At 42.8% G+C, this 26,767-nt stretch overlaps 1 protein-coding gene across 1 annotated transcript in view; it reads right to left on the bottom strand.

Annotated features, from left to right (window-relative positions):
- Nucleotides 1-11,949: 11,949 nt before the first annotated feature.
- Nucleotides 11,950-26,767, bottom strand: part of LOC134587070 (presenilin-2-like) — a 57,374-nt gene continuing 42,556 nt past the window's right edge. The window contains exons 6-11 of the mRNA XM_063443187.1: nucleotides 25,352-25,572; nucleotides 21,916-22,014; nucleotides 19,946-20,023; nucleotides 18,554-18,670; nucleotides 16,496-16,614; nucleotides 11,950-13,443 (exon numbers count right to left, since the gene is read on the bottom strand). Coding sequence (XP_063299257.1) covers nucleotides 13,288-13,443; nucleotides 16,496-16,614; nucleotides 18,554-18,670; nucleotides 19,946-20,023; nucleotides 21,916-22,014; nucleotides 25,352-25,572 — 790 coding nt within the window. The 3' untranslated portion in view covers nucleotides 11,950-13,287. The remainder of the gene's footprint in view (nucleotides 13,444-16,495; nucleotides 16,615-18,553; nucleotides 18,671-19,945; nucleotides 20,024-21,915; nucleotides 22,015-25,351; nucleotides 25,573-26,767) is intronic.

Raw genomic sequence — 26,767 nt, 5'->3', positions numbered from 1 at the left:
CACAAAATAAAGAGTTAAAGGGAAACTATAGTGCCAGGAAAACAAACTTGTTTTCCTGGCATTATAGTGTTCCATTCTGTCCGTCCCCCCACCCCCTGTGGTGCAGAAGGGGTTAATAACCCCTTCTGTCACTTACCTGGGTCCAGCGCCAATGTGCCTCTGCGCTGGCTCAGCTCCGCCCACGCAATAGGCACGCTCGCATTAGGATTTCCCCATAGTAAAGCAATATTCAATGCGTTCCTATGGGGATTCCGATGACACTGGAAGTCCTCTTGCTCAGTGTGAGGACGTCCAGCGTAATACCAAAAGTCGCATATCCACCCGGAGGTCCTTCTAGTGGCTGTCTGGTAGACAGGCACTAGAGGAGGAGTTAACCCTACCTGGTAATTATTGCAGTTCATAAAAAATTGCAATAATTACATGCACAGGGTTAAGGGTGATGAGAGTTTGCACCCAGACAACTTCAATGAGCTGAAGTGGTGTGGGTACCAACAGTGTCCGTTTAAGGTTAATTATTTTGCCTGACATGGTGGCAGTACAATAGGGATGTACTCTTCCCTTGGACAAGCACCTGAAATAAAAATTAGCATAAAAAGTTCCTCCGACAACAGTTATAAGACACAAACCTGCAATGGGCCCTCAGTTCTCTTTCTTGTTCCATCAGGAACGGACGGCATCTGGAATATTTCCGTGAGGCACGTGGGTTGCTGCCAGGGGAATCTGGCATGATAGCCTCCCGGGTGGAGAGCTGAGTGGCCTGTCTTCAACCTGCGGCATTACGGAGCAGGTATGAGCATCTTGCTTTATGTCGAGTGCGGTCACCGGCAATTTAAACTTCACTTCTATTGTACTATATGAACCTATACATCAAAGTGGCCAGACATGGTGTCCTCGGCCGATAGCTAAGTTTTGGCCCATGTTACCAGTAAGAAACCGCTGTATTGGCCGTAATGCAGATTAGGGGGAGTCAAGAGGTCTACGTCGGTCTTACTGAACTCAGTCTGCTATGGAAGATTGTAGATCGTGCTAGCTCGAGTGTGGCGTCTACCAGTTGAGGTCTGGTCCGTTGGTAGGGTATGGGGCCAGGACGTGCGTGGGTATATGGGGGGGGGGGGGGTATGTCAGTGGTCTAGTGCGTTAACTAGATTTCTCTTGTCTGGGGACTGTTTGGAGTATCCGTCATCCGTTCCCCCTATCTGCTTCCCCCTCAGAGCGTTCTTTGGAAGTCCACTGTCTTTGAAGCGTACGTTGGGCTCGCTGTGGGACCCTCTGTGCCTCCTATATCCCCCCTCAAAATCTGAGTGTGTGCTGTCTGTGGCCCCCCTATGTGGCTGATGGGTTCCCGATTGCGGATTGGCCTCTAAAACGGATCCCTCAAGGGTCTTGTGGTTCCCGCCTCCGCGCAGGTGCAGATGCTAGGGTCGTGTGTCGTTCTGGTTTATGTAAGGATCATGTCCAGGCCGTATATGTACTAAGTGTGAGTTGGTGCTAGGACCAATGTGGCGGTCCGCCTAACGGGTTTGGGTAGGACGGGGAGGGGAGGGCTAGGCGTGTGGAGGACAAGGAAAGACTAACCCCCCAGGCGTCCGCCCATGCTGCAGGGCCCGTCCCCGCGCGCCTCTCGCCGCCGGCCCCAACAACCTTAGTCTAGTGTTTCCCCATTTCCACCTGGGTCTAGGCTGAGCTGTTCTACAATGTTCCCTCCTTCCGGGGTGCGGGGCTGGGGTTCTAGGTCCCTCTTCGGGAGATGAAGTCTATCCACGGCATCCACGTCTGTAGGCATCTCTCCGTGGTTCCCCGTAGGGCAGCTGTGAGTGTTTCCATCTCGTGGATCTCTTCTACCTTGTCCATCCACTGTTGTAGGTTAGGAACCTGTGCGGTACGCCATCTGGCCGGGATGAGCAGCTTGGCTGCATTCAGCAGGTGTTTCGTGAGCGATTTCTTGTATTTCGATACTGGCATCTCCGTGTGATGGAGGAGCATTTGGAGAGGTTGTAGTTGGAGGTCGGTGTCCAGAATTATCTTGATCTGTGCGTGGACTTGTGTCCAGTATTGGGTTATTTTTCTACAGGACCACCAAATGTGTAGGTCTGTCCCAACAGCCTCCTCGCATCTCCAGCATAAGTCGGTAGCGTCTGGGTTCATCCGGTGTAGCCGCTCCGGGGTTCTGTACCAGCCCGTCAGCAATTTGTAATTAAGCTCCTGGTGTTTTGAGCTCATCGAGCTTTGATGGGTGAATATGTGGATTTTCGTCCACTGTTGTTCGTTGAGCGTGACTCCCGTGGCTTCCTCCCATCGCGCCATGTACCTAGCCGGATCCGGACGGGCCGCCTTTTGAAGCATCGTGTATAATGTGGATATCCCCCTGCTCAGGCGTGAGCGGGTCCTGCAGAGGTCTTCGAACTCCGTCATGCTCCTGTGGAATAGGCATCGTCCGCCGTGTGAGGTGTAGTACGCCTTGATTTGAAAGTAGCGGAATCTCTCTAGACTTGTCGGGGTCCTGTCTGGGATAAGGTCTGGGAGTTGTTTAAGGGAGTCCGCCGCACACCATTGCTGCATGTACGTGAATTCCGTTGCACCAAGCGTCCTGAGATCTTGTGGGTTAAGACCCCCCGCTACGGCGGGGTTGTGGGTGATTGGGGTCATCGGACCTGGTGTCGTGGTCAACGAGAGTTTGGTCCGTATGGAGTACCAGACCTGCAGTGTCGCCCCAATCAGGGGGTGGGTCCGCGTCGGTTTGCTCCTCATCTGCTCGTCCAACCAGACAGCGGCCAGCAGCGTCCCTGCGGCCTGCTTCCGCTCCATGTGTATCCATATTTTGTCCGTCTCCTGTGTGTGCCAGTCCACTAATCGGTGTAAGTGTGTTGCCCTGTAGTAGGTTAGGATCGATGGGAGTCCCACTCCACCTTGTGTTTTTGTTTGTTGCAGTTGCATTCTCTTTACTCTGGGTGGCTTGGATTGCCATACGAATCTGGAGAGAGCGGTGTCCAGGGTACTGAAGAACGTCGTTGGGATTCGTATCGGGATCGTCTGGAAGAGGTAAAGCAGACGCGGGAGGAGGTTCATTTTAATGGCATTCATTCTGCCGAACCACGACACACAAAGGCCGGCCCATCGAGTGAGGTCCTGCTTCAGCGTGAGTAGTATTGGGGTGAAATTTTGCGAGTAAAGCTGCGTGGGGTCTGAGGTGAGCCAAATCCCCAAGTATTTAAGCTTCGTCGCGCACCAGGTGAATCTGAATTGGGCTTGTAGATGGGCGACTTCCGATTGCTTCCGACTTATCCGCGTTCAATTTCATGTTAGAAATGAGTCCGTATTCCGAGAAGGCTCGCAACAGGTTTGGGATGGAGACCAAGGGGTCGCTGAGGAAGAACAACATATCATCAGCATATGCTGCCACCTTGTGTGTCGTGCCCTTCAGGGTATACCCACCTATTCCCCCATCGCGTCTGACCGCCCCCAGGAACGGTTCCAGGGAGAGGGCAAACAAGAGGGGGGAGAGCGGGCATCCCTGCCTCGTCCCGTTTCGAATCGACACCGATTCAGAGAGAGCTCCGTTAACCCGTATTCTTGCGGTCGGGGTCGTGTAGAGGGAAAGGATCCAGGTCATTAGGTGCGGTCCAAAGCCCATAGCCCGGAGTGTGGCCTCCAGATATCTCCAGTCCACTCGATCAAAAGCCTTCTCCGCATCGGTGGAGAGAAGCACGAGCTTTTGCGTGGAGCTACGGGCCGCATGGATGACGTTTAGTGCCCTTATGGTGTTATCCCTAGCCTCCCAGCCGGGTATGAAGCCGACTTGGTCGGGACCTACCAGGTCTGGGAGTGTAGCGCGGATGCGGGAGGCCAGTATCTTCGTGAGGAGCTTCAGATCCGCGTTCAGAAGCGAGATTGGTCTATAACTTGAACAGCTCGCTGGATCCTTGCCCTCTTTTGGGATGACGGTGATTGTCGCTGTTAGGGAGTCTCGCGGGAGCGTTCCTCCCTCTAGCAGGGAGTTGATGCCCGTCAGGAATCTGGGCAACAGGACATCCCCAAACTCTTTGAGGTACCTGACCGGTAGACCGTCCGGGCCTGGGGCTTTGTTGAGCTTCGATCCTTTCAGCACCGCCTGTAGTTCCTCTAGCGAGATGGATGCCTTCAATGTGTCCGCCTCCTCTCGACTCAGTGTTTTAGTGACGTTTTCCCTCAAGAACTCCGACATTCGTTGTTCCCGCCGTTGAATCGTGTCTGGCGTAGTCGCGGTGGGAAGGTTGTATAGGGTCTCATAGTACACCCGGAAGGACTCCACTATTTTGTCCGGCATGTGGGTCATCATCTGGTCTTTAGTTCTAATTTTGGTGATATGGTACATGCGTCTCTTCTTCTGGAGCATTCTCGCCAGGAGGCGGCCGCATTTATCCGAGTATTCGTAGAAGAAGCGGAGGGACCGGCGTATAGTATATTGCAGTTTCTGTTGTAGGATGTCGCGAAGTGTCTTTCTGGCGTCCAGGAGGGCCCTATAATCCCGGTCGGACTGCGTGGCCTTATGCGCCTCTTCCAGTCCAGAGATCTGTGTACATAGCTCCGCAATGCGTCTCCGTTGTTCTCTTTTCCTACGTGTGCATATATTGATCATCGTTCCTCGAATCACGCATTTATGAGCCTCCCATGTGGTGAGGGCCGGCATGTCAGGGGAGTCATTTTCCTCGAAGAAAGTAGTTAGCGTCGTGCAGAGTTCAGAGACGACGGCAACGTCCCACAGGAGCGAGTCATTCATCCGCCATTGCCTATTCCTGGGTCTGAAAAGGGGGGACTGGATGCACGTCAGGACCGGGTGGTGATCGGACCAGCTCATCGAGCGTATCTCGGTCGAGATGAGTAAGTGGAGTAGCTCTTGAGCCATGAGGATATAGTCTAGTCTGCTGTACCGGTGGTGAACCGGGGAGTAGTAGGTGTAGTCCCTGTCACTCGGGTGGAGGGCTCTCCAGCAGTCTACAAGGCCTGTCCTGCGAAACGTGTCTCTGATGTCTCGCAGACCGTGCGGCGGGTAGGAGCTAACGCCTCTGGAGGTGTCGAGGTTGGGTTCGAGCGCGACGTTCAAGTCGCCTGCTGCTACAAGTAGGCCCTCCCGGAAATGGTCCAGTTTGGACATCGTGGTTCTCAGGAATCTATGTTGTCGGGTATTGGGGGCATAGACGCTCGCAAAGGTGTACGTGGTTTCGGCGATAGTTCCTTTGATAAAGATGAAGCGACCCATAGGGTCTGCTTGCGTCTGTGTGCAGTTGAACGGTATGTTGCTCGCTATCAGTATTGCAACTCCTGCTTTTTTGGCTGTCTGGTGGTTCGCGAAAAAGCCTTGTGTGTACCTGGTGTCTCGTAGGGCTGGACTCCGATCTCCCCGGAAGTGGGTTTCCTGGAGGAATGCGACAGATATCCTTTCTGTCCATAGGGTGCGTAGCAGGTGTGACCTCCTTTCAGGGGCATTTAGACCTCTGACGTTGTTGGACCACAGCCGCAGCGGCGCTGGGGCGAACCCCGAACCCATGGCGGGAAGAGGGAGAGAGTGGTGTCAGTACGACACAGGAGGAGGAGGTCTGGGATTGGTTGTGAGTGTAGACCTATGATAGGGTCTATGTAGACTTGACACCTGTGGTGGGTATGTCGTGCCGGGACCCTTACTGGGTGGTTCCGCACTCCCTCCACCAGATCGGGGAGGATGTCTGTCTGTGGGTGCCTAACCTAGACTGCACCTGCGCAGGTATTCAATGGTGAGTGTCCAGTGAGGTTGGATCTATAATCACTATGTAAGTGGTGTGGTTCTGGTCCCACCCCCCTGGCCGGGAAGTGGTTATGGCTAAGGAGGCATATAGTGTCCGAGAGCTGAGTATTAGTTCGGGTTGTCAGTATTCATGTGCGGGCCCTCGTCGGTGAGGGGATCAGGGAGTCGTTAGGGTGGGTACTATGGCCGTCTTCTCATCAACGGTTAGTCGCCCTGGGCTGGGGTCCCCTGTTCCCATAGGGTGGCTGGCAAAGACGGAGTGGGTACGGGTCTGCATCTTCTGTCGTGGGGTTGTATGGCCACGGTCGGGTCTGGGTCTCTGGCGTGGGATGCCTTGTGAGTAGGGGTGGTAACCCACTGCGTAGGGGTGAGGGATGGGGTCCGGCAGTCAGGCCCATCTATCAGGTGGGTTGTGTGGCCAGCATTGCCCTCAGTCTCCCATACTAGCACCCCTGGGGCACTTTTGACCTTTCGTGGCTGTTGGCTTGGGTACCTGCCTTGAATCTCTACTAGCTTCCCCCTCTGTGTCAGCCTCGTCACTCTGTCTCAAGGGTACCTATTCCCGGAACCCTCCCCCCTCCCCCATCCCTCCCTCCCCACCCTCCAGCAAAACCCCAACAGTCCAGGTCGTCTGACCCCGGCTTGGCCCGAGCAGGGCCGGTGTGTCCCGGAATAGAGGCCCAACACAGATCGCATGTCGAGGGATCATTACAATAACGTGGGGTGGCGTAGCTGTGCAGAGCTGACCATCTGACCTATGTCCCGGCCCACCAGAGACCCAGTACCCCTCCCAAAGTGTCTCAGCTTCCAACCCCTGTCCTTAGATCGGGTGCGGATTAAGGTTCCCCCTTCCCCAGGCCCACGGCCCCCTTTGGCGGGCAGTACGAGGCAGGCAGGGGGAGAAGATGAAGGAAGAGGAGTTCGTGCTACTGCACGTGTGGGGACAAATGGCCGCTGCACTGGCATATGAATTAACCCTCTGTCCCTCCCTAGGCATGTCCCGGCCGGGTCCCACCCCAAGAGTCCAGGTTTGCCCGCAGATAACCAGTTGTATCGGACTGCTCAAGTGACCCCAAGTCCCCAAAAGATTACTCTGACTCACCCGTGACACCCCTCTCCGACTCGGCCCGGACCGGATTATTCTTCAGGGCCATTCGGCCCTCCCCATCTCCGTGGGGGTGCTCTCGCTCTGTCAGGTTCCTCTGGTATACGGATGGGAACAGTGGGGTGGCCATGTTTGACCTGTAGGCTGAATGGGAACCCCCAGCGGTAGGGGATCCGTTTTTCCCTGAGGATGCTGGTGACTGGACGTAGTGTCCGTCTGGCGTCCAGAGTCAGGCTGGAGAGGTCGTGGAAGAGGGAAATCTCGGAGCCACGAAATTGTATGGTGGCCATTCCCCTGGTCGCCGCCATGATCCTCTCTTTGATGCTGCATAGGTGAAGGCAGCACACTATCTGGTGGAACAATGCTAGTAGTGTGGCTGGGAGTGGTTCAGTCTGTTTCTGGCAGCCCACGAATGCGGATGTTGCTTCGTCGGCTTCTGTTTTCTAAGTCTTCAACTTGCCTGCGGATTGTGAGTAGTACATTCCCCTGTCGGGTTGCAGCCACTTCAGCAGCTCTGTGTTGCTGCGCACTGTCCCGGGCCGCAACCTCTACTTCTTCAACCCTCTGTTCTAGAGCGCTCAGATCTTTGCGCAGGCCGGCCACCTCCTCTCGAACGGCCGCCCGCATCTCCTTTAACATGGTGCCGGAGTCTGCCTTTGTTAGCATCCTTGCAGAGATTTGTGAGAGCTCTGCGCGGATCAGCGTTAGGGCTTCTGCTTGCACGCTGCTTTGGGGGGATTCCCCTGTGCTCTCCGCGTCCGGAGAGGCCGGCGCCATGTTGTCTGCCTGCGTGGGGGCTCGCAGATCCGACGGTGTTGCAATAAATTCGTCCATCGGACCTGTGTTTCTTCTAGGTGAGTTGGCTGCAATTGTCCCTGGGACTGACAGCTTCTTGTTTCGGACCATTTCCTCTCCTATTTGTGGCTGTAATGGTCGTTTTTCCCGGCCAGTGATGCGGAGCTCCTTCACCGAGCGTCCTGCGGCATGCTCGTCCAGGCCACGCCCCCGTTGGCAGATGTTTTAATCCAGGTCTGGGAGGAGATCCCTTAGGAGACCATCCGCCACCTCATCGTGAGCATGCACAGGCGTTGTAGGGAGGTTATACAGGCACGTGGAGGCCAGACACACTACTGAGCCTCATTTTGACTTGTTTTAAGGACGTTACATCAAAGTTCGATCAGCCTGTAATGTGTTTTTCCACTTTAATTTTGAATGTGACTGCAAATCCAGTCCTCCATGGGTTGAAAAATTTGATTTCCATTTTTAAATTTTTGTGTGATTTTGTTGTCAGCGCATTCAACTATGTAAAGAACAAAGTATTTCAGAAGAATATTTAATTCATTCAGATCTAGGATGTTATTTTTGTGTTCCCTTTATTTTTTTTGAGCAGTGTATGTGTATATATATATATATATATATATATAGAGAGAGAGAGATAGTGATCAGCACTCTCGGACTTTGAAGATTAAAACATACAGTTTATTAATAATCCATTAAAAATAAGATCGACGTTTCAGTCCCAGCAGGGACTTTCATCAGGATCAGGCATAAATAATATGGTAAAACAGTGCATTTATATAGAGAAAACATAAATGGAATAAGTGAAAAATGACTTACCCCTGGTGCTAAGAATAGTGAGAGTGGTGCCCATAGCATCCCCCAATGTCCCATGCGCATGCGTGGACGAAGCCATGCCCCTACATGCCGTGTTGACGTCATGCGTTGCCGTGGCAACTAAAAAAATCACGTGGTGCTAGAATCAGGAAATAGCATGCATGTTGTGGGGATATTTATGGGATGATAATAGTAAACAGTTGAGAATTGCCCACTATTTCAATTCTCAGATCCCAAAGATCGTTATCGTGTAAGTGAAATGTATTCCATACAAATAAAAATCACAATTTGTTATAAAAATAGATACAATTTTATTGTGACAAATTAAATAATAATAATAATAAGTAACATGCGTGATAATAATCAATGAATATTCAGTTTAACATGAGTATGCAATACAAATGGCAATACATTCCAATGGCTGACACAGTAAAATCTACAGCATCAGCTGATTGAGACAAGATTTATGACGGTGCTTCACAGAGAAAGAAAGTGAAAGACTTCTTGTCTTTCTTCTCCCCTTGCTTACCTCTGCTCTTAGCCTGTGATCCTCATTTTAAAGGGCCAGACTTTCTATTCGTCATTACTTGATAAGTCAATAGGAAATTGGAGGCGTGGTTACCTTGCAGATAGCAATTTAGGTATTTGGTCCATAGAGGGCAGTCTCGTCTCACTAAACTTTCCTATCCAGGAAACAGTTAACTTTTCCTGATGACGATTTTGACGTAATTTGGCTTATCTAAATGGCTGCCATAACTTAAGGTTACTTGTCAGTTCAAAGAGTTTTGCCCAGACAGTGTGTCTCCAATTCCTGCTGCAATTTCTAAAACTGACAGTTTAAACTTAATTTCAACTTTTACTTTACAATGGGACCTTATACAATTTAGAAAGTAAAATTAATTACTGAGTCTTATCTGGTCACTGGTGTCTGGCTTTCTTGTGTGAAGCTAACATTAAGAAGAATGTTCCATCCCTTTCTCTGTTAGACTCATTGTATCACTTGGTTTGTTTATACAAAGCATTCCTTAGTTCAGGCTAGTGTTTAGTTACAAAGAGGATAGAAATTTGTGTCTTTATTAGCTTGAAATGCAAAATGGAGTCTGCTCTGTTCTGAGTGATTCAGGCAATATACACTTTTAATTTCTATCATAGCACAAAATGTCTGCCGATATAAATATCCTGACAATGTGAACTAAGTGTATACCCGGTTGTTATAGCAACCTGTATACATAAATAAGTTGTGGCTAACCTATCTCCACTATAGTGTATAGTACAATATAGTAGATGGAAATTTCATTGTGTCAAGTAAGATTTAAGTTTCTACCAATAAGAGGTCTTAAAGTGGACCAAATATACTTAAATTAAAGTGCTTGCTTGGTTGAGTTAAAGTGCTATATGAATTAATAAAGTGATTATTGTGCTCTAAAGTGTATCACTACTACTTATTAAAGTGTTACATATTAAAGTGGTACTGCCATATTATAAAGTGCTGTAGTTCCAAATATAAAGTGCTAATAAAAATATTCTGTGAATATTAAAGTGAAACACGTGCATCATAATATTAGTACAATATTTACAACAACCATCTACTTATGTACATGAAGACAATGTTAGTACTTAACTAATGTACCAAATGTTAATATCTAAAAAAACATTAAAAACATTATTCTTATTGCAGAGGGGTCCAACTTTTAGAGAAATGAGTGATAGGAGATCATCTCATTAAGTCCTTTGGGAGCAATCGTATTTAACTGGAAAATCCACGGTGTCTCTCTATTGAGAAGAAGTTTGCCACGGTCTCCACCTCGCCTGGGTATAGAAATGTGGTCTATTGCAATAAATTTTAGATACGAAAGTGGGTGTTTCATGTTCAAAAAATGTTGCGCCACAGGTTGTCCTGAGTGTCCATCTCGGTGTGCCACATGTATAGCTGACCTATGTCCACGTATCCTCTCACATAGTGGGGTTTTGGTTTTACCGATATTTGATAACCCACATGGACATGTTAGGTCTTCCTGGTGGCTTGATGGGGTCCTTATGCACCTTTGGTATACTGTATATAATTGGAATCCTTGGATTTCTTTTCAATAAAACATTATATAGCTGTAGATCTATATATCCTGCTTCAAGTCCCACTAATAAGGTATTCTCTATTATTGTTGCAATTTTATTTGTGGGATCACTATTTAGCTGTTGGTAGACATTGACATCTTGTAATTGTCGTCTTATGTCTCCTGCATAATCAGTGTAGTCCACAATGCCTCCCCCTTTGTCAGCAGATCTAATGACAGTAGGGTCTTCAGCCAAATTCTTGTAGGACTAATTATATTTGTACTTACTTTACTTCAGGGGAACTAGGAGTATCTTCTTACTTATATAGCCTATGCTGTACTTAATAGGACTCACATATAGTGACCGATCTGTATATCAATATTTTATGACATCTGTCTACAGTATTACATATTTGTTACACTTACTCACTTTATATTTTTGATTTTGAGGCACACATTTTGCACCAATAGAAGAGATTTGTTCAATTCATTATATATATATTTACATTTATGGTATATTTGTATTCATATGCCTATATTCTTTATCACTATTCCTGCTGTATAGCAGTAGTTGATGGCTCTGATTTAGCCATCATGATAATATTTCACTGAACAGTAGTAATTTTTTATCTCTATTTATCATATCTTTTTATTATTTTTCACATTTTATATGTCATATTCACTATGTAAATATTGTCTTGCACTTTATATCTTCAGATATCTATTCACTATCTTTGGGGTGATCTTTCTGCCTAATGCTTATTTATTTGGAGTATACCTCTTGGTAACTGCAGACTTTATTCTTATATAGAGTCCTCTCTGTTTTATTTAATGTTAAATCAACTCCTTTCCCTTTTAGCTTGTTTTTTCTTCCCTTTAGCCCCTGTTCACATGCCGGTTGCTACAGCGACGCCCTGTTGTTGATTGGTTTTCACTTTGCAAACAGGCTTTTTTTGGTCCATATGAGACACCGTAATTTGGTGATTCAACCAATGGGACCTAAGCGTCCCTGGTTGCCCCAGTAATGTAGTTGTCAAGCCAATGAAATTAGCCTATTTGGTCAGATGATTAACTGACCAGGAAGTACCTTTGAAATTAATAGGCGGGCATAGTAAACTCGGTGGCTGAAGGCAATGAAAACCAGCTGATTGTAAGTACCACATGATTACATGTCCTATATAAGTCTTTTCAGTTTTATGAATGTTTGAGTCCTGATGAAAGCTCCCCAGTGGAGCTGAAACGTCTAATTTTTCTTCTGCAATAAATGGAGAAGTTATCTTCTGGAAAACCTTGAGTGCCGGTATTTTCACTTTGTTAATATATATATATATATATATATATATATATTGATATCCTCTCAATGCCTTGCAAACAGGTTGACTTCCTACGTTTTATGAAAAAAAAATCGTAAACAACCAGGATTCATTAACATAATTTCTTAATTTCCTTTAGATAACTTGTTTTCACAGTAGCTATAACGGTAATAATCACAAGCTTAAAATATTGATCTACAATATTTTATGCTAGGAAATACATTGACTGAATGATATTACACACTTAAGTTCATTTTCTGTCATATGTGAGGGCTAAATACACATACACTCTATGCACATTGCATTGAGATTAAGCATACTGCACTGTGATATCTTGCCAACAGTCCCTGATTTGTTGGACCAGTCTCAAGTTTGGGCTTGTGTCCCGCTGTTCTATTTCTGCCACGGTTGGCTATCTTGCTGAGCAGCCTGTCAAACTAGCAAAGATACTTTTTTATTGCTGTGTGTTATCCGTGTTGAGTCAATGGATTACACCAGTCCCACCCCCTTATCACACTAGCATATTTGGCAATGATGCCAAGTATGCTGTAGTGGTACAATACAGTTTTAATAATTAATATGAAGATAACAAAGGGTTTATGGTTGAATCATTTAGATAAAAACACAATCTAATTTATGTTTGTTAGCAATGTAGCTATTACAATGAAGAACAACGTGATATTTTTATTGAGAGTTGAGTTTTATTTATATGCAAATAAAAATATAAAACAGCTACAAAAAATGTTAACATTCGGTAGCCATGTCTGTCAAATAAAACAATTTGAAACAAAAATAAATTGCATGGCTCCAGGCTAGGCATTTAGCAAAGTCCTACAAATCATTTTGGGTGTGCCGCATTCACCGATGATGGACATATTTTTAGTTATATATAAAGGGATTACCGGTATATGCAATTTTTGCATGGTAGATTTTTAAGTAAAAAATATCATGTGCTAGATCAGGGCTGCCAAAGGTAGATGCCTAACTGTTTTACAACGTTTCGTGATGCTTAAGGCTGGCAAAGCATTGTGAGAGATGTACCGTAGTTCAAAATCTGGGGATCTTCTTTTGAGCCACCCCTGTGCTAGGTAGCTTATTGGAAGCTAATGGTTTAAAACATTTTAAACACAACTGTTAGGAAACGGTTCAAAGAGCTCACACAATAAATGGCAATATACTACCCTGCTTCATACCCCCAAAAATATCTTCATGTCGTCACAGTGACTTCCAGCTCTGTGTGCTCGGACATGCTGAAAGGCAACATAACATAACACGAAAATAATTACATGTCAAATGAAATGTGAATTTGTTCCTGGGTTAGCCATTTGCTATTCACAATATTATCTCATCTATCTTTACAATATTTGGCACAGAGTGTAAAAGCACATACATTCACATTCTCCACACTTTACAGCCTTAGAAAAAGTGTTCCTGTCGATCAGAGTGCTATATGTACAGTTGGTGAGAGGCCAGAGTGTCCATAAAAGGTCTCACTATGTTGTCCGTGGAAAAGTAGAATACTAAACCAAATGTGATAGAAATTGGGAGAGCAGGAAGAGCCTTCTTGAAAACAGCCAGCAACAACAAGGTTAGACATAAGCCCTGCAATAAAAAAAATAAATAAAACAAACAAAAACAGAAATATTAGATTTCGTAATATGACATGCCTGTTAAAATCTCATGTGAAATATCAAGTTTTAGAATACAATACCACATAGATGGTGACGCCATCTGTGCATTTATACCCTGTAATGAACATATAATAATGAACAGCTCACTTCTGTGAAGTTTGGATGATTCATCTTAGACTTACATACATTTCCTGTTCTGCACTCTGGACCAGTACTAATATCAATTTAATGATGACATTAATTTCAGACAGCACTGGGCCATGCTTAGCACTAGCAGACAATAAACAGAGAAGGAGATCAGAATTTCAAAACACTCTTTCCTGAGACCGGTTTGGAAATTAATCTTTTAAGTGTGTAGGGAAGCTGTGTGAGTCACAGCTAGCAGAGATGTGGCTACAACTGCAAAAGCAAAGTGATTTAACACCTAAATGGCATTGACAGTGTAGGGGCATGATCTATACACTAAAACCTTTTTCCGTTAGCTATATAAAGTTGTTTTGGTCCTTAGAGTGTCCCCTTAAGCATTGTAAATACCAAAAGCCAGAAGATATTATGTAAATATAAATTCTCAAGCGTTTTCCATGGTAAACACTAGCATTTAATGTCTGCACACTACTCAGGTCTACCCCCACTGACACAAATCACCAATTCATTCTATTATTTTGCAAACGCGCTTTAAGAAAATAATGCTTTGGCATAGTAACTCCATAATAATGCTTTAACTGGCATAGTAACTCCACTGTAACACTATAAAGGGTTCCCTCATAGCATTCTTCACCTGCAATTCACTGAGCAACTTACCCTTAAAGGTTTACACTAAAGAAAAAAAAAACAAAAACAATTGGTTAGAGCACACAAACTTACATATGGTTGTGTTAGTTTCAGTTTTTTACTCCATTATTCTGTTCATATCCAATATTTGAACGTGGAGGATAACTCTCACCACTTGATGGGCGGCAGAGCATGAGGATATCAGTATTGTTTAAGGGATTCAGAATTCCTTGGAATACCAAGAGTGGCTGCAAGATAATTATTGCAGTTTCTTGAAAATTGCAATGATTTACATTGCAGAACTAAGTGGGACCTGGTCACTGCACCTAGACCACTTCAATGAGATAAAGTGGTTTGGGTGCCTAAAATCTCCCTTTAAATCTGAATGGGAAAACTGAGGCAATAATAGCCAGTTTTGAGTTGGAGTATTTTCCAGATCAGCAATTCTGGCCTCAGTTTCTCCGTTTAGATTTAATTTGGGAAAATTCACAGTTAAGTGAATAATCCTCACAATGTCCAGGTCTGACTTTGAAGTTTGACATTTTTGTGTCAAGACGAACAGGGTCACAGTGGTGGGCCTAATACAATATGGCCATATGGTGTAACTGAATTCCCATATTTGTTTGCTAATATAGGTGAATAGGTGACTTTAAATAGCCTTGTAAAATGTAAACTGTATATTTTTTTGTGTATGCAATGTTCCTTAAAGGGACCCTACAGTGCCCCTCTCCCTCTAACCCACCATCCCAAGTTGCTCAAAGGGTTAACACCCCTTCAGTGACTTACCGGAGTTCAGCGCCGATGTCCCTTGGTGCTGGGTCAGGCTCCGCCTACTCTCCTACCCCGCCGACGTCATCCGGCGGGGGAGACCTAATGCCGCGCACGCTTAACCCTGCAAAGTAAATATTGCAGTTTATAAACACTGCAATAATTACACTTGCAAGGTTAAGGGTGGTGGGAGTTGGCACCCAGACCACTCCAATGGGCAGAAGTGGTCTGGGTGCCTGGAGTGTCCCTTTAATCTGCACTTTGTATATATTTTTGTCTTTATGGCAGTAATGTGTGCTTCCAATTTCTCTTTTTTTCTGGTACATTTAAATTGTCAAGACAGACAAGAAGCTTTTGCTACCACTTTGGAGGAGTAGATTTAAAAAAAAAAAAACATTCACTGCCCTGTAATAATGTGACAGCCAATTTAGCTAGTACTGACTTGTCGGTAAATGATTGCGACAAGCATAGAAACAGACCCTTTGTCACGAATATAGCTTTTTGGATATATTGTGGATGGATTCATAAGACAATGACTTGCTGCTTTATACTAAACATTTTGTGCACATTTTATTTCTACTTCAATACTTAAGTTCACACCTCTATGGTTTAGACATGGAAAAGTTATATGTATGTGGACTGCAAATGCATCTGTGCAATAGGCTAACACAATGTTGACTACATTATCCCACAATGCCTAGCAAAAAAATATGCTCCGAGCACTGATATATACCATGCTCAGCATTGCAGGAGTTCTTCAATTTGATTTCAACTAACAACCTGAAGCATAACATTCCCACATTTGGTGTTGACTGACGGACGTAAAATTCATATTCTATTAACCAACTTGTGGATAATTCAATTAAATTTATAGCATGTGTTATTTGTTAGGGCCTGTCATGGACCTAAGGTTGCAAAGTAGAATTTTAACAGAGGCTTTCGTTGTTTCAGGTTGATGGAATTATAAGGACAAAATGAAGCTGAACATATGTTTGTTTTGGTGGGGCTGAGAGTTGCTTTCAGCAAGACAAATAAGGAATTATGGGAAGAAGACTTGAGGGGAAACTATATGTACTGTTAATTACCCTATTATATGCAAATGACCCTGTGTGGGTATAAATATCTCTACACAGCTGCAATAAAGTCAGTTCTGTTTACCCCTACATGTAGTCTCGACTCATGGTGTGTAGTAAAGGCTATAATCACTTGCTACATTTCACTTCCGAATGCTGCTCAGATTACTTTGCGATTAATATCTGAGCGCTTCTAATGGCAAAGAATACTTAGACTCAGCAAGACGAAATCGGATGGTCTTAAAATAGCCTAGGAACCCAAGAAGTAACGGAGGTACTCAGCCGTTACAGAGCCTACTTATAAACTTCCTGTATAAAGATTTATCAGTGGTAATTAGGCAAACTAAAAATGATCAATGTTCAAGCTACCTCCCATTCGATATTTGGTTTGTAAGGCACTAAGGTACTTACTATTAATATGGCCACAAAACAAGCCAAGGTAGTGTTCCAGTCTCCACTTGCAGTTGCTGCTGCCTTTCCCACAAGCACGCTGTAGAAAATGAAATCTCCAAGACCAAGTTTCACACCCCCTTTAGGAAATAAAGTCACCATAGATGTCAAACACGGTTTTCACAATTCACATACACTTTTTACATTGCAATGTGAAAAATAGGTTATAGAATGAAGCATGATAATTCAGTTGGGGATCATTACAAACAGTCAAGATTAAAGCCTGTGTTTGTGTCTTGAGATAGCAAGGCAGATAGAGCAGAGAGGGGGCACACCAAAAAGATTTTTCAGTAAAACAGAAAAAAATGACCTGTTGCTATCTAACAGGTAATAATAAAGAGGACAATTATAATTTTAAATGACACTTTTAGCACAAAAACCACTGTTGGAGTTTAGGTGCAAAGAGACTATTCCTGCAGTCTCAGCACTGTACACCCTGACTTTTCTGTGTTTACATGGAGGATACCACTAGTGGCAATCTTTACAGGACTGATGATTGGTGTTTTCCCACTAGGGATGCACTGAGATAATGCATCTCTATAAAACTGATTGATGTGCATGCTTTATTTTACTAATACAGTGGGACCATATATCTAAATGGCTAGGAACACATCTAGCATTAAAAATAGATTTTTAAATTTCTGCAAAAAGGGAAAAACACTTAAACATATGAAAACATAACAGCACTTAACTTATACCTCTTTTCCAACTCTAATATTATTAATGAAATGCAATACTGTCCCCTCTACATCTGTTTTCTCTTTTCCCACAATGATCAGATACTGACTTATTACTGAATGAACATATTTTGATTTATTCCAGAGAGGATCTGTTTAAATGGAATGGTGTGGGGTGGAGATGAAAATGGAGACTGGACCCTCTTTCGGTGGCCAATCTTAATTCACATTTTATCTCTAGTCTTGTTCAGAACAAAGAGGAATCTATTGGATATAGATAGGTCAGGTTTCTTGCCAGTTTATCTTTTTAACGGTCACTTCATACTTTGTCTATAACGTAGAACATCTGTAAAGGGCAATCCATTTCACACACATCTTAACTTGTGTAATAAAAAACATACAAAAAAAAAAACTGCATTACGGCATTACTTAAATATTCAAATAATGAAAAAGGTAATGTTTTAAAAGTATTTTACTAGATTGAGCTTTAAAGTGACACTCCACTGCAAAAAAGTACATATTACTGTGGAGACACACCCCCAGTGAATACATGCATAACTGCCACTTCCGTTAGCTCAGGAAAGCTAACAGAAGCAGGATGCAAACCTTCCAGGCTGTTTGACAGCCAAGAGGGTATTTTATCAATTATAAAAGTGCCGATTTGTCATAGAAAGCTGCATTTTTATAAAGTGCATTTGAAAAGGAATACTCCACACCCACAAAGCCCTTAAAGGACCACTATAGGCAAAGAAACTGCTATGTTTACACTGCAGGGTTAATCCAGCCTATAGTGGCTGTCTCCCTGACAGCCACTAGAGGCCGCTTCCGCGATTTGCACTGAGATCCCCATAGGAAAGCATTGAGTAGTGCTTTCCTATGGGCGAGTTTGAATGCTTGCGAGCCTCTGGCTGCGCATGCGCATTAAGGTTCCACTCCGGTGCGGACATTGGCGGGGGAGGAAAAGTCACTAGCGCCGAGGGAGCCCGGTGCTGGATTAAGGTAAGTGGCTGTAGGGGTTTAAACCCCTTCAGCGCCGAGGGAGGGGGCACTCCAAGAGCCTATAGCGCCAGGAAAATGGGTTTGTTTTCCTGGCACTATAGGATCCCTTTAAGCAAGCTGAAATATTTTATGGGTGTGAAGTGGTCCTTTAAAGAACCTTTGGCATAGAATGATGATATAATGTAGAAAATATAAAATGGTAAATTATTCTATTTATGACAAATAATTCCCACCCAACTTGCTAAATGGTGATTTAAGTTCTTGTCGTTCATTAAATGTAAAGTAGGTATTATTATTAGTTAAGATAACTATGTGTGCCTATTGTAAAAGATCTTATACTTACGTTCTTCTTCTGCGTCATCTATAGAAGGAGCTGGAATGCTTTGAGTTTGAATCCTGGTTTCGAGAGCCTCCCTATTCACTTGAGATGGATTAGTTATATTGTTTGATGAATTTTCTTCTGATAAAACAATAAGAGAAAAAAAAAAATCTGTTAAGTGTTTTTATTCATTTACATAAATAACAACAACAAAAAAGCACAATCACTTTTGAGTTTTTCAAAGAAATTTAAATAATTCAGTCTGTTTTGGAATGTCACTTAAATTACAGAGCAATACATAACATGGGAAAAAGCACAGACTACTTTGTCCTATGGGACAACAGCTTCCAACCAACATACGTTTTGTATTTTGCGTTCAGCTTTCACTCGTAACAACTGCTGGTTACAGTAATCTTCTTGCACAATACATAGGAGATGCCTATGGCATTGGATTGTGTTTCCACAATAAGTTCTATGAAGTATACCATAGGTCTTCTATAGACTTGTTTTTCTTTGCTAACTCCCTGTTGCACTTATGGTTATTACCATGCAGGGGGATGGATGGCCATTTATTGTCAATCCGAACTGGGACAAAGGGAGGGAGGGGGGCTGGGTAATGTGCCGCATATCTGTCTTTCTGGTAGGAGGAGAGCCCACTAGGGTAGGAAACCTGAGACATACTTGTCACCTGAGTCTACATTATCCCAGCCATTGTGACTGTTCTATGTGGCCAAATGATTATCCATATGTGGGAGTCACCATTACGGTAACCCCATTATAAACGTATTGTCGGGTGCCACCATATACGTATTAGAAAAAAAATGGCTCTGTATGTATGTGGGCTTGAGTTGGTTAACACAATGCTTATTTTCCTGGATACAAATATCCCACAGTTTATATGAAGCCATTGCAATGAATCCTTGCAGTTTAACTATATAAGTAACATTTTCGGCCTCAGAGATTTCCCCATAAGCACCCACCCTCCACCTCTAGAGTAGATTCAATTCAATATATACATATGTGCAATCAGGAATTAATATTCAATATGCTTACACAACAGAATGCGAGAACGGATGGAGGGTGAACATGAATCTTTCTGGGTTATGCCACTGCTTTGGCATTTTGGCCAGCCAGCTGGTGAGGTCTTCCGTGGTAAAGAGGCAGATGGCAGTAGACGCAGTCCTGCTGAATAAATGGTAGCAGGTTGGCCCACCACCGGCGGTATCTGGAGCTCATAAGATAGAGTGTCCAAGTCCTCCTGCTCTCTTAACTACAAGAGGCCATTAGGTGTCTGCACCAAGAGTTCAGTGGGGAAGTGCCAGCAAAATGTAAAATGGTTATTTTGAAGGACCATGGTAAACAGCCTGATTTGTTTATTATATCCTTATTGAGTAAAATAATTTTTCAAAAATGTACCTGTACTTTGTGTTTGTGGAGCTCTCCTTCCATCTGCATTACCAGAGTCAGCCATTCCCACTGTCCACACCATAGCAGCTTTAAATTAAAATAACACAATAAATTCATTTATACCCAGATTTGCAGACACGTTTCTAATTATTACTTTAGGACACAACAGGTTAGTCTTCAAACTAAAATAAATTGGTCTAGATGAATATTCTTGTTCTTGGGTAGAACATTGGCTTAAGGATAGAGTACAACAAGTTGTTATTAATGGTAAATTTTCATGCTGGACAAAAGTGGTAAGTGGTGTCCCTCAGGGTTCTGTTTTGGGACCGCTTCTATTTAACATATTTATAAATGATCTTGAAATAGGCATTGAAAGCCATGTATCAGTGTTTGCAGATGACACAAAACTTTGTAAAGTAATAAAATGTGAGCAGGATATTGCTTTGCTACAAATGGATTTGGATAGATTGAGGGACTGGGCACTAAAATGGCAGATGAAATTTAACGTAGAGAAATGCAAAGTTATGCACTTCGGGGTTAAGAATGCACAAGCAATCTACACCCTCAATGGTAGTGAACTAGGGATAACCACACACGAGAAGGATATGGGAATTGTTATAGACAACAAATTAGGCAGCAATATGCAATTGCAATCTGCAGTTGCTAAGGCCAGTAAGGTTTTGTCATGTATAAATAGGGGCATAAAGTCTTGGGATGAAAATATAATTTTGCCTCTTTATAAAGCGCTGGTAGGACCACACCTTGAATATGCTGTACAATTTTGGGCACCTGTTCTAAAGAAGGATATCATGGCACTAGAAAAAGTGCAGAGAGGAGCTACAAAATTGATAAAAGGAATGGAGCATTTTAGTTACGAAGAAAGTTTAAACATTTTAATCTCTTTAGTTTGGAAAAAGGGTGCCTGAGAGGGAATATGATAACATTATACAGATATATTCGGGGCCAGTACAAACCAATATCTGGAAATCCATTCATAACCAGGGCTATACATGGGACATGAGGTCACACATTTAGGATGGAAGAAAGTAGATTTCATCTAAGGCAAAGAAAAGGTTTTTTTTTACAGTAAGAGCAATAAGGATATGGAATTCTTCGCCTGTAGAGGTGGTTCTATCAGAGTCCATACAGATGTTTAAATTGCAATTGGATAAATACTTGCAAAAACATAACATACAGGGATATCATTTCTAATTAGTGGGGTAATAGCTGCTTGATCCAATGAGACATCTGACTGCTATTTTGGGGTCAAAAAGGAAGTTTTTCCTAGTTTGTTGCAAAATTGGAAGCGCTTCAGACTAGGTTTTTTGCCTTCTTTTGGATCAACAGCAAAAACATATGTGACGAGGTCCCCAGCGCCGAGGGAGCCCGGCACTGGATAAAGGTAAGTGGCTGAAGGGGTTTTCACCCCTTCAGCCCAGTGGGAGGGGGGGCCATGAGGGTGGGGAGGGACCTAAGGACTACATAGTGCCAGGAAAACAAGTTTGTTTTCCTGGCACTATAGTGGTCCTTTAAAGCAGGGACATTCAGTTTGTGTTTGTTAGTGTTCAGCTGGGGTTTTTCAGATTAATCCCACCCCTACCATGGGATCCATTTGAAAATAGAAGGGATCGATTCAGCTCAACATAGTTTTCGTTAGCAGTGAATAAAGTAAATTTGATCAGCTTAATTTAAGAGAATTAAGGCAAAAGAAAGTAGCAGAGTTTGCTCAAGCAGATTCAGCATTTAATGAACGCCCCATTCCCAAAAGGGAGTTGAAAGTCTTTCATATGAAACACTTTGCTATTAGATGTCTGATTATAAGCTGCTGTGGAATATGTTGGCGCTATATAAAGAATACTAATACTATGCTAGACAAATAACATATTTAGAGTTGACAACTCAATTATCAGTGGTAGTAAAACACAACACAAAAAAACCCAGAAACACTTCAGTGATTATGAAAGGAAAACAATACTTACAAGAATAAATAAGTGCAGGGAAGATGGGCTCGTTTCTTTCCTGTGCAGTTTCCACCAGCATTCTCAAAGGTCCCTTTGGACACAATACAGCTAAGAGATCTAAGAGATATAATGATCACGTAACTTTAACTTGCCTGGTTCCATTTTCACTCAAATCCTTAAGGAATGATGACATGTGCAGCAATTAGTTGGAACAAGCTGCCATTCTAAAATGGCTCCTGTCTAATTTTTTGTGGAGAGGTGTTTTTAAAAATATACCGTATATACTCGAGTATAAGCCGACCCGAATATAAGCCGAGGCCCCTAATTTTACCCCCAAAAAATGGGAAAACTTATTGACTCGTGTATAAGACTAGGGTGAGAAATGCAGCAGCTACTGGTAAATTTCTAAATAAAATTAGATCCTAAAAAAAATATATTAATTGAATATTTATTTACAGTGTGTGTATAATGAATGCAGTGTGTGTGTATGAATGCAGTGTGAGTGTATGAATGCAGTGTGAGTGTATGAGTGCAGCGTGTGTATGAATGCAGTTTGTGTATGAGTGCAGTGTGTGTATGAGTGCAGTGTGTGTATGAATGCAGTGTGTGTGTATGAATGCAGTGTGAGTGTATGAATGCAGTGTGAGTGTATGAATGCAGTGTGTGTGTATGAGTGCAGCGTGTGTGTATGAGTGCAGCGTGTGTGTATGAGTGCAGTGTGTGTATGAATGCAGTGTGTGTGTATGAGTGGTGTGTGTGTGTGTGTGTGTGTTGCAGAGCCTTGGTGGGGGGTGGGCAATTTTTTTTTTTTTTTAATTATTTTAATTTTTTTTATTATTATTTATTATTATTTGTATTTATTTAATTTAATTATTATTTATTTTTTTATTATTATTTATTATTTTATTTTTTTTATTTTTATTATTACTACTATCTTTTTTTTTCGTCCCCCCTCCCTGCTTGATACATAGCAGGGAGGGGGGCTCTCCTTCCCTGCTGGTCCAGCATTGGTAGTTCAGTGGGGGGGGAGGAGGGGGGCTGTCAGAGCTGTTACTTACCTGTCCTGCAGCTCCTGTCAGCTCTCTCCTCCTCCGCGCCGTCCGTTCAGCTCCCTCTGTCAGCTCCCAGTGTAAGTCTCGCGAGAACCGCGGCTCTCGCGAGATTTACACTGGGAGCTGACCGAGGTGCTGAACGGACGGCGCGGAGGAGGAGAGAGCTGACAGGAGCTGCAGGAGAGGTAAGTAAGATCTCTGCAGCCCCCACAGCCCCATTGTCTGTATTATGGCAATGCAAATTGCCATAATACAGACTATTGACTCGAGTATAAGCCGAGTTGGGGTTTTTTAGCACAGAAAATGTGCTAAAAAACTCGGCTTATACTCTAGTATATACGGTATATATTATTTTTCAAATCTGAACAGTAATACAACTGTAACAAGAATGTCATTATGATGCCAAATGTGGAAGGCTTATGCCTGCCAGCTAAGATAGATGGTCATAATAAACAATGACAAATAAACAAATTTACAATATAATGTATATGATGGACACTAAGCTCTGTAAGGCTACTAAGCATTTTCTCAGTATTGACATATTTTATGACATAATTACATAATGCCTGTTAACATTTTTTATCCTGCATATGTTCATATTTTTTATGTACAGAAATTGTTAACTGTATCATACAAGGCAAAGTAAAAAGAAATAACCTCACAAAACCCAATTTAATGTAATATTTGGATATGTATGTCCAGAATAACATAACATGAATAATGTGAAATACCTCCATCATTAGATTAAAGATCAGCAACATTAAGTATACCATACATCATATGGTAAAAATCCACTTCTCTCCATCTTGTAAGACTGACAGAAGCTCCAGATTCCATTAAAAGAATACTATAGGCTCAGAAACACAAACATATATTCCTGACCCTATAGTTATAACAACACCATATAGCCCCCTGCCCCTCCCTTAAATATAGTAAAAATGTAACTTTTATTCCAGTTTGCTGCTGCTGGCTCTGCCCCTGATTTGCCTACTTGGCTGGCATCATCAGAAATGTTGATCAAAGCCTATCACAATCCTGTAACTTAGGAAAGCATTGGATTTACTGAGACTGTCAAGGAGGCAGATCAGGGGAAGAGCCAGAACAAGCCAAACACAGCCCTGGTCAATCAGCATCTACTCAGAGAGATGTATTAATTTAATACATCTCTATGAGGAAAGTTCAGTGTATCCATGCAGAGGGTGAAGACACCGAATGGCAGTGCTGCACACTGTCCAACACTGCCCCAGGAAGCACCTCTAGTAGCCATGTGAGACGTGGCCAGAGATGGTATCCTTAGGCTGTAATGTAAACATTGCATTTTCTCTGAAAAGATAGTGTTTACTTCAAAAAGCCTGAAGGGAATTATTATCCTCACCATAACAAATACATTAAAGGATCACAATAGTGTCAGGAAAACAAAGCGGTTTTCCTGACATTATAGTGCCCTGTGGGTGCCCCCCTTCAGTCACTTAGCTTAATCCAGCGCCGGGTTCCCTCGGCGCTGGTGACCTCTCCTCCCCGTCTGACATCAGCTCCCCCGTCCGACGTCACTGGAGCCAAATGTGCATGCGCGGCAAGTGCCGCGCGCGCATTCAAAGTGCCCATTGGAAAGCATTTCTCAATGCTTTCCTATGGACGCTCTGCGCGATGGAGGCGAAATTCGCCTCCAGTGTCGCAGATGCGCATCTAGTGGTTGTCCGGAAGACAGCCACTAGAAGCTGGATTAACCCAAAATGTAAACATAGCAGTTTCTCTGAAACGGTTATGTTTACATGTGAAGGGTTAAAACCTGAGGGACCTGGCACCCAGACCACTTCATTGAGCTGAAGTGGTCTGGGTGACTATAGTGTCCCCTTAAGCTGTAGTTGTTCTGGGGACTATAATATACCTTTAAGTTAGAGAATTCCGGAATTCAAGATTGCCCACCGAGCCTCTAGCAAGTTAGGCACTGAATATAATTCTGGTAAAACATTTTAAGTAAAAGTTGAAAATAAATTAACAAAATACTGGAACTATAACTCAGATGCAAAGGCAATTCTTCAATGGTAAAAGCTAATATAGGACGCTTGAAATGTGACCTTTAATGTAAACATTGTTTAAATGTCAATTCTACATAATTTTAAACGCCACTACAGTGCCATTTATACAGTTAAGTATAAGACATATACGTTTAACAGTTACATTATATTATGCGGTTGTGAATTAATTGCTTCAAATAACATTTATCTTTCACAAAGCAGATATTAACAGATTAATCTAAGTTACATTAATTCTTATGGAAAATTTTGAATCGGTTTTCAAACAAATCGGTTCTCAAACAGCCTTTTGAACGGATTAAGTTTGAGTCCCGAGGTTCCACTGTATATCGGAACTAAAGGCTATGGATGTAAGGATGTAAATACCATAGATGGAGATGGCTCCAAGTATTACCCACGCTGACCATTCTGGAAGATACTTGATGAAGACGAGAGCCATGAGTGCACTAATCATTATAAGATATGCTTGCTGGAGCTGAAGGGGACCTTTCCAATGAATGCAGATCATTCCAACTGCCCCAAAATTCCATATTACCATGATTAGAGTTGGATAATCCATTGCTACATTGTATGTCTTGAAAACTTCACTGTCATGAAAAAAATGAAATCAAGAAAATAAGATTAAAGTTCAGTTACATATCGATATATATATATATGAGTGTATGGGGAAACATATTCTCTACGTTGTGCTACTAGTTTTTTTTTTTTTTTAAATATATATAGAGATATATCTATATATATATTTAAAAACAAAAAAACAAAAACTAGTAGCACAACGTAGAGAATATGTTTCCCCATACACTCAGAATGCTATGCAGCATTCACATAGGAAATACAATAGACAGTGTGTGTATTTCTGCAGTACACAACACTTTCAATCTTTATACACAGCTTTTGTATCAAAGCATGGGTTTGGATACATAGTTGTTTCAACAGATTGTTTCTAATCCATTCAGTCCATAGCAAAACTATTGTAAATCCATAATGCTATTTAACTGGTTATGAACCTATTTCATATTAAATGCACCCCCTTATTATATATCATTTTATTCAGGGGAAACAGGGCTTTCATTTAATATCAAATATTTAGCTATGAAACATAATTTAATATGAAAATAAAATGGGAGAAAATAATAAATTTTGTTATTTTGTTAGTTCTACATGACATTTTAACTGTCAATGTCATAATACTGTTTGCTTTTACTGCAATAAAATACACATATTTGTATTCAGCAAAGTCTCACGTGTAAAACAGTACCCCCCTATGTACAGGTTTTATGGTGTTTTGGGAAGTCACAGGGTCAAATAGAGCATGTTACATTTGAAATTGAAATTCGCCAGATTGGTTACGTTGCCTTTGACACTGTATAGTAGCCCAGGAATTAAATTTACACCCATAATGGCATACCATTTGCAGTAGTAGACAACCCAAGGTATTGCAAATGGGGTATGTCCAGTCTTTTTTAGTAGCCATTTGGTCACCAACACTGGCCAAAGTTAGCGTTAGTATTTGTTTGTGTGTGAAAAATGCAAAAAACACCAATTTTGGCCAGTGTTTGTGACTAAGTGGCTACTAAAAAAGACTGGACATACCCCATTTGCAATACCTTGGGTTGTCTACTATTGCAAATGGTATGCCATCATATGGGTAATTTTCATTCTTGGGCTACCATAGGGTCTCAAAGGCAACGTAACCAATCTGGCGAATTTTAATGTGAAAAAAATGAAACACAAGCCTTATATTTGACGCTGTAACTTTGGAAAACACCATAAAACCTGTAC

Source organism: Pelobates fuscus, chromosome 2 (genome assembly GCF_036172605.1).
Source record: "Pelobates fuscus isolate aPelFus1 chromosome 2, aPelFus1.pri, whole genome shotgun sequence".
In the NCBI taxonomy this organism is placed as follows: domain Eukaryota; kingdom Metazoa; phylum Chordata; class Amphibia; order Anura; family Pelobatidae; genus Pelobates; species Pelobates fuscus.
Note: the sequence above shows the minus strand (reverse complement) of the source record. Positions and strands in the feature narration are given on the sequence as shown.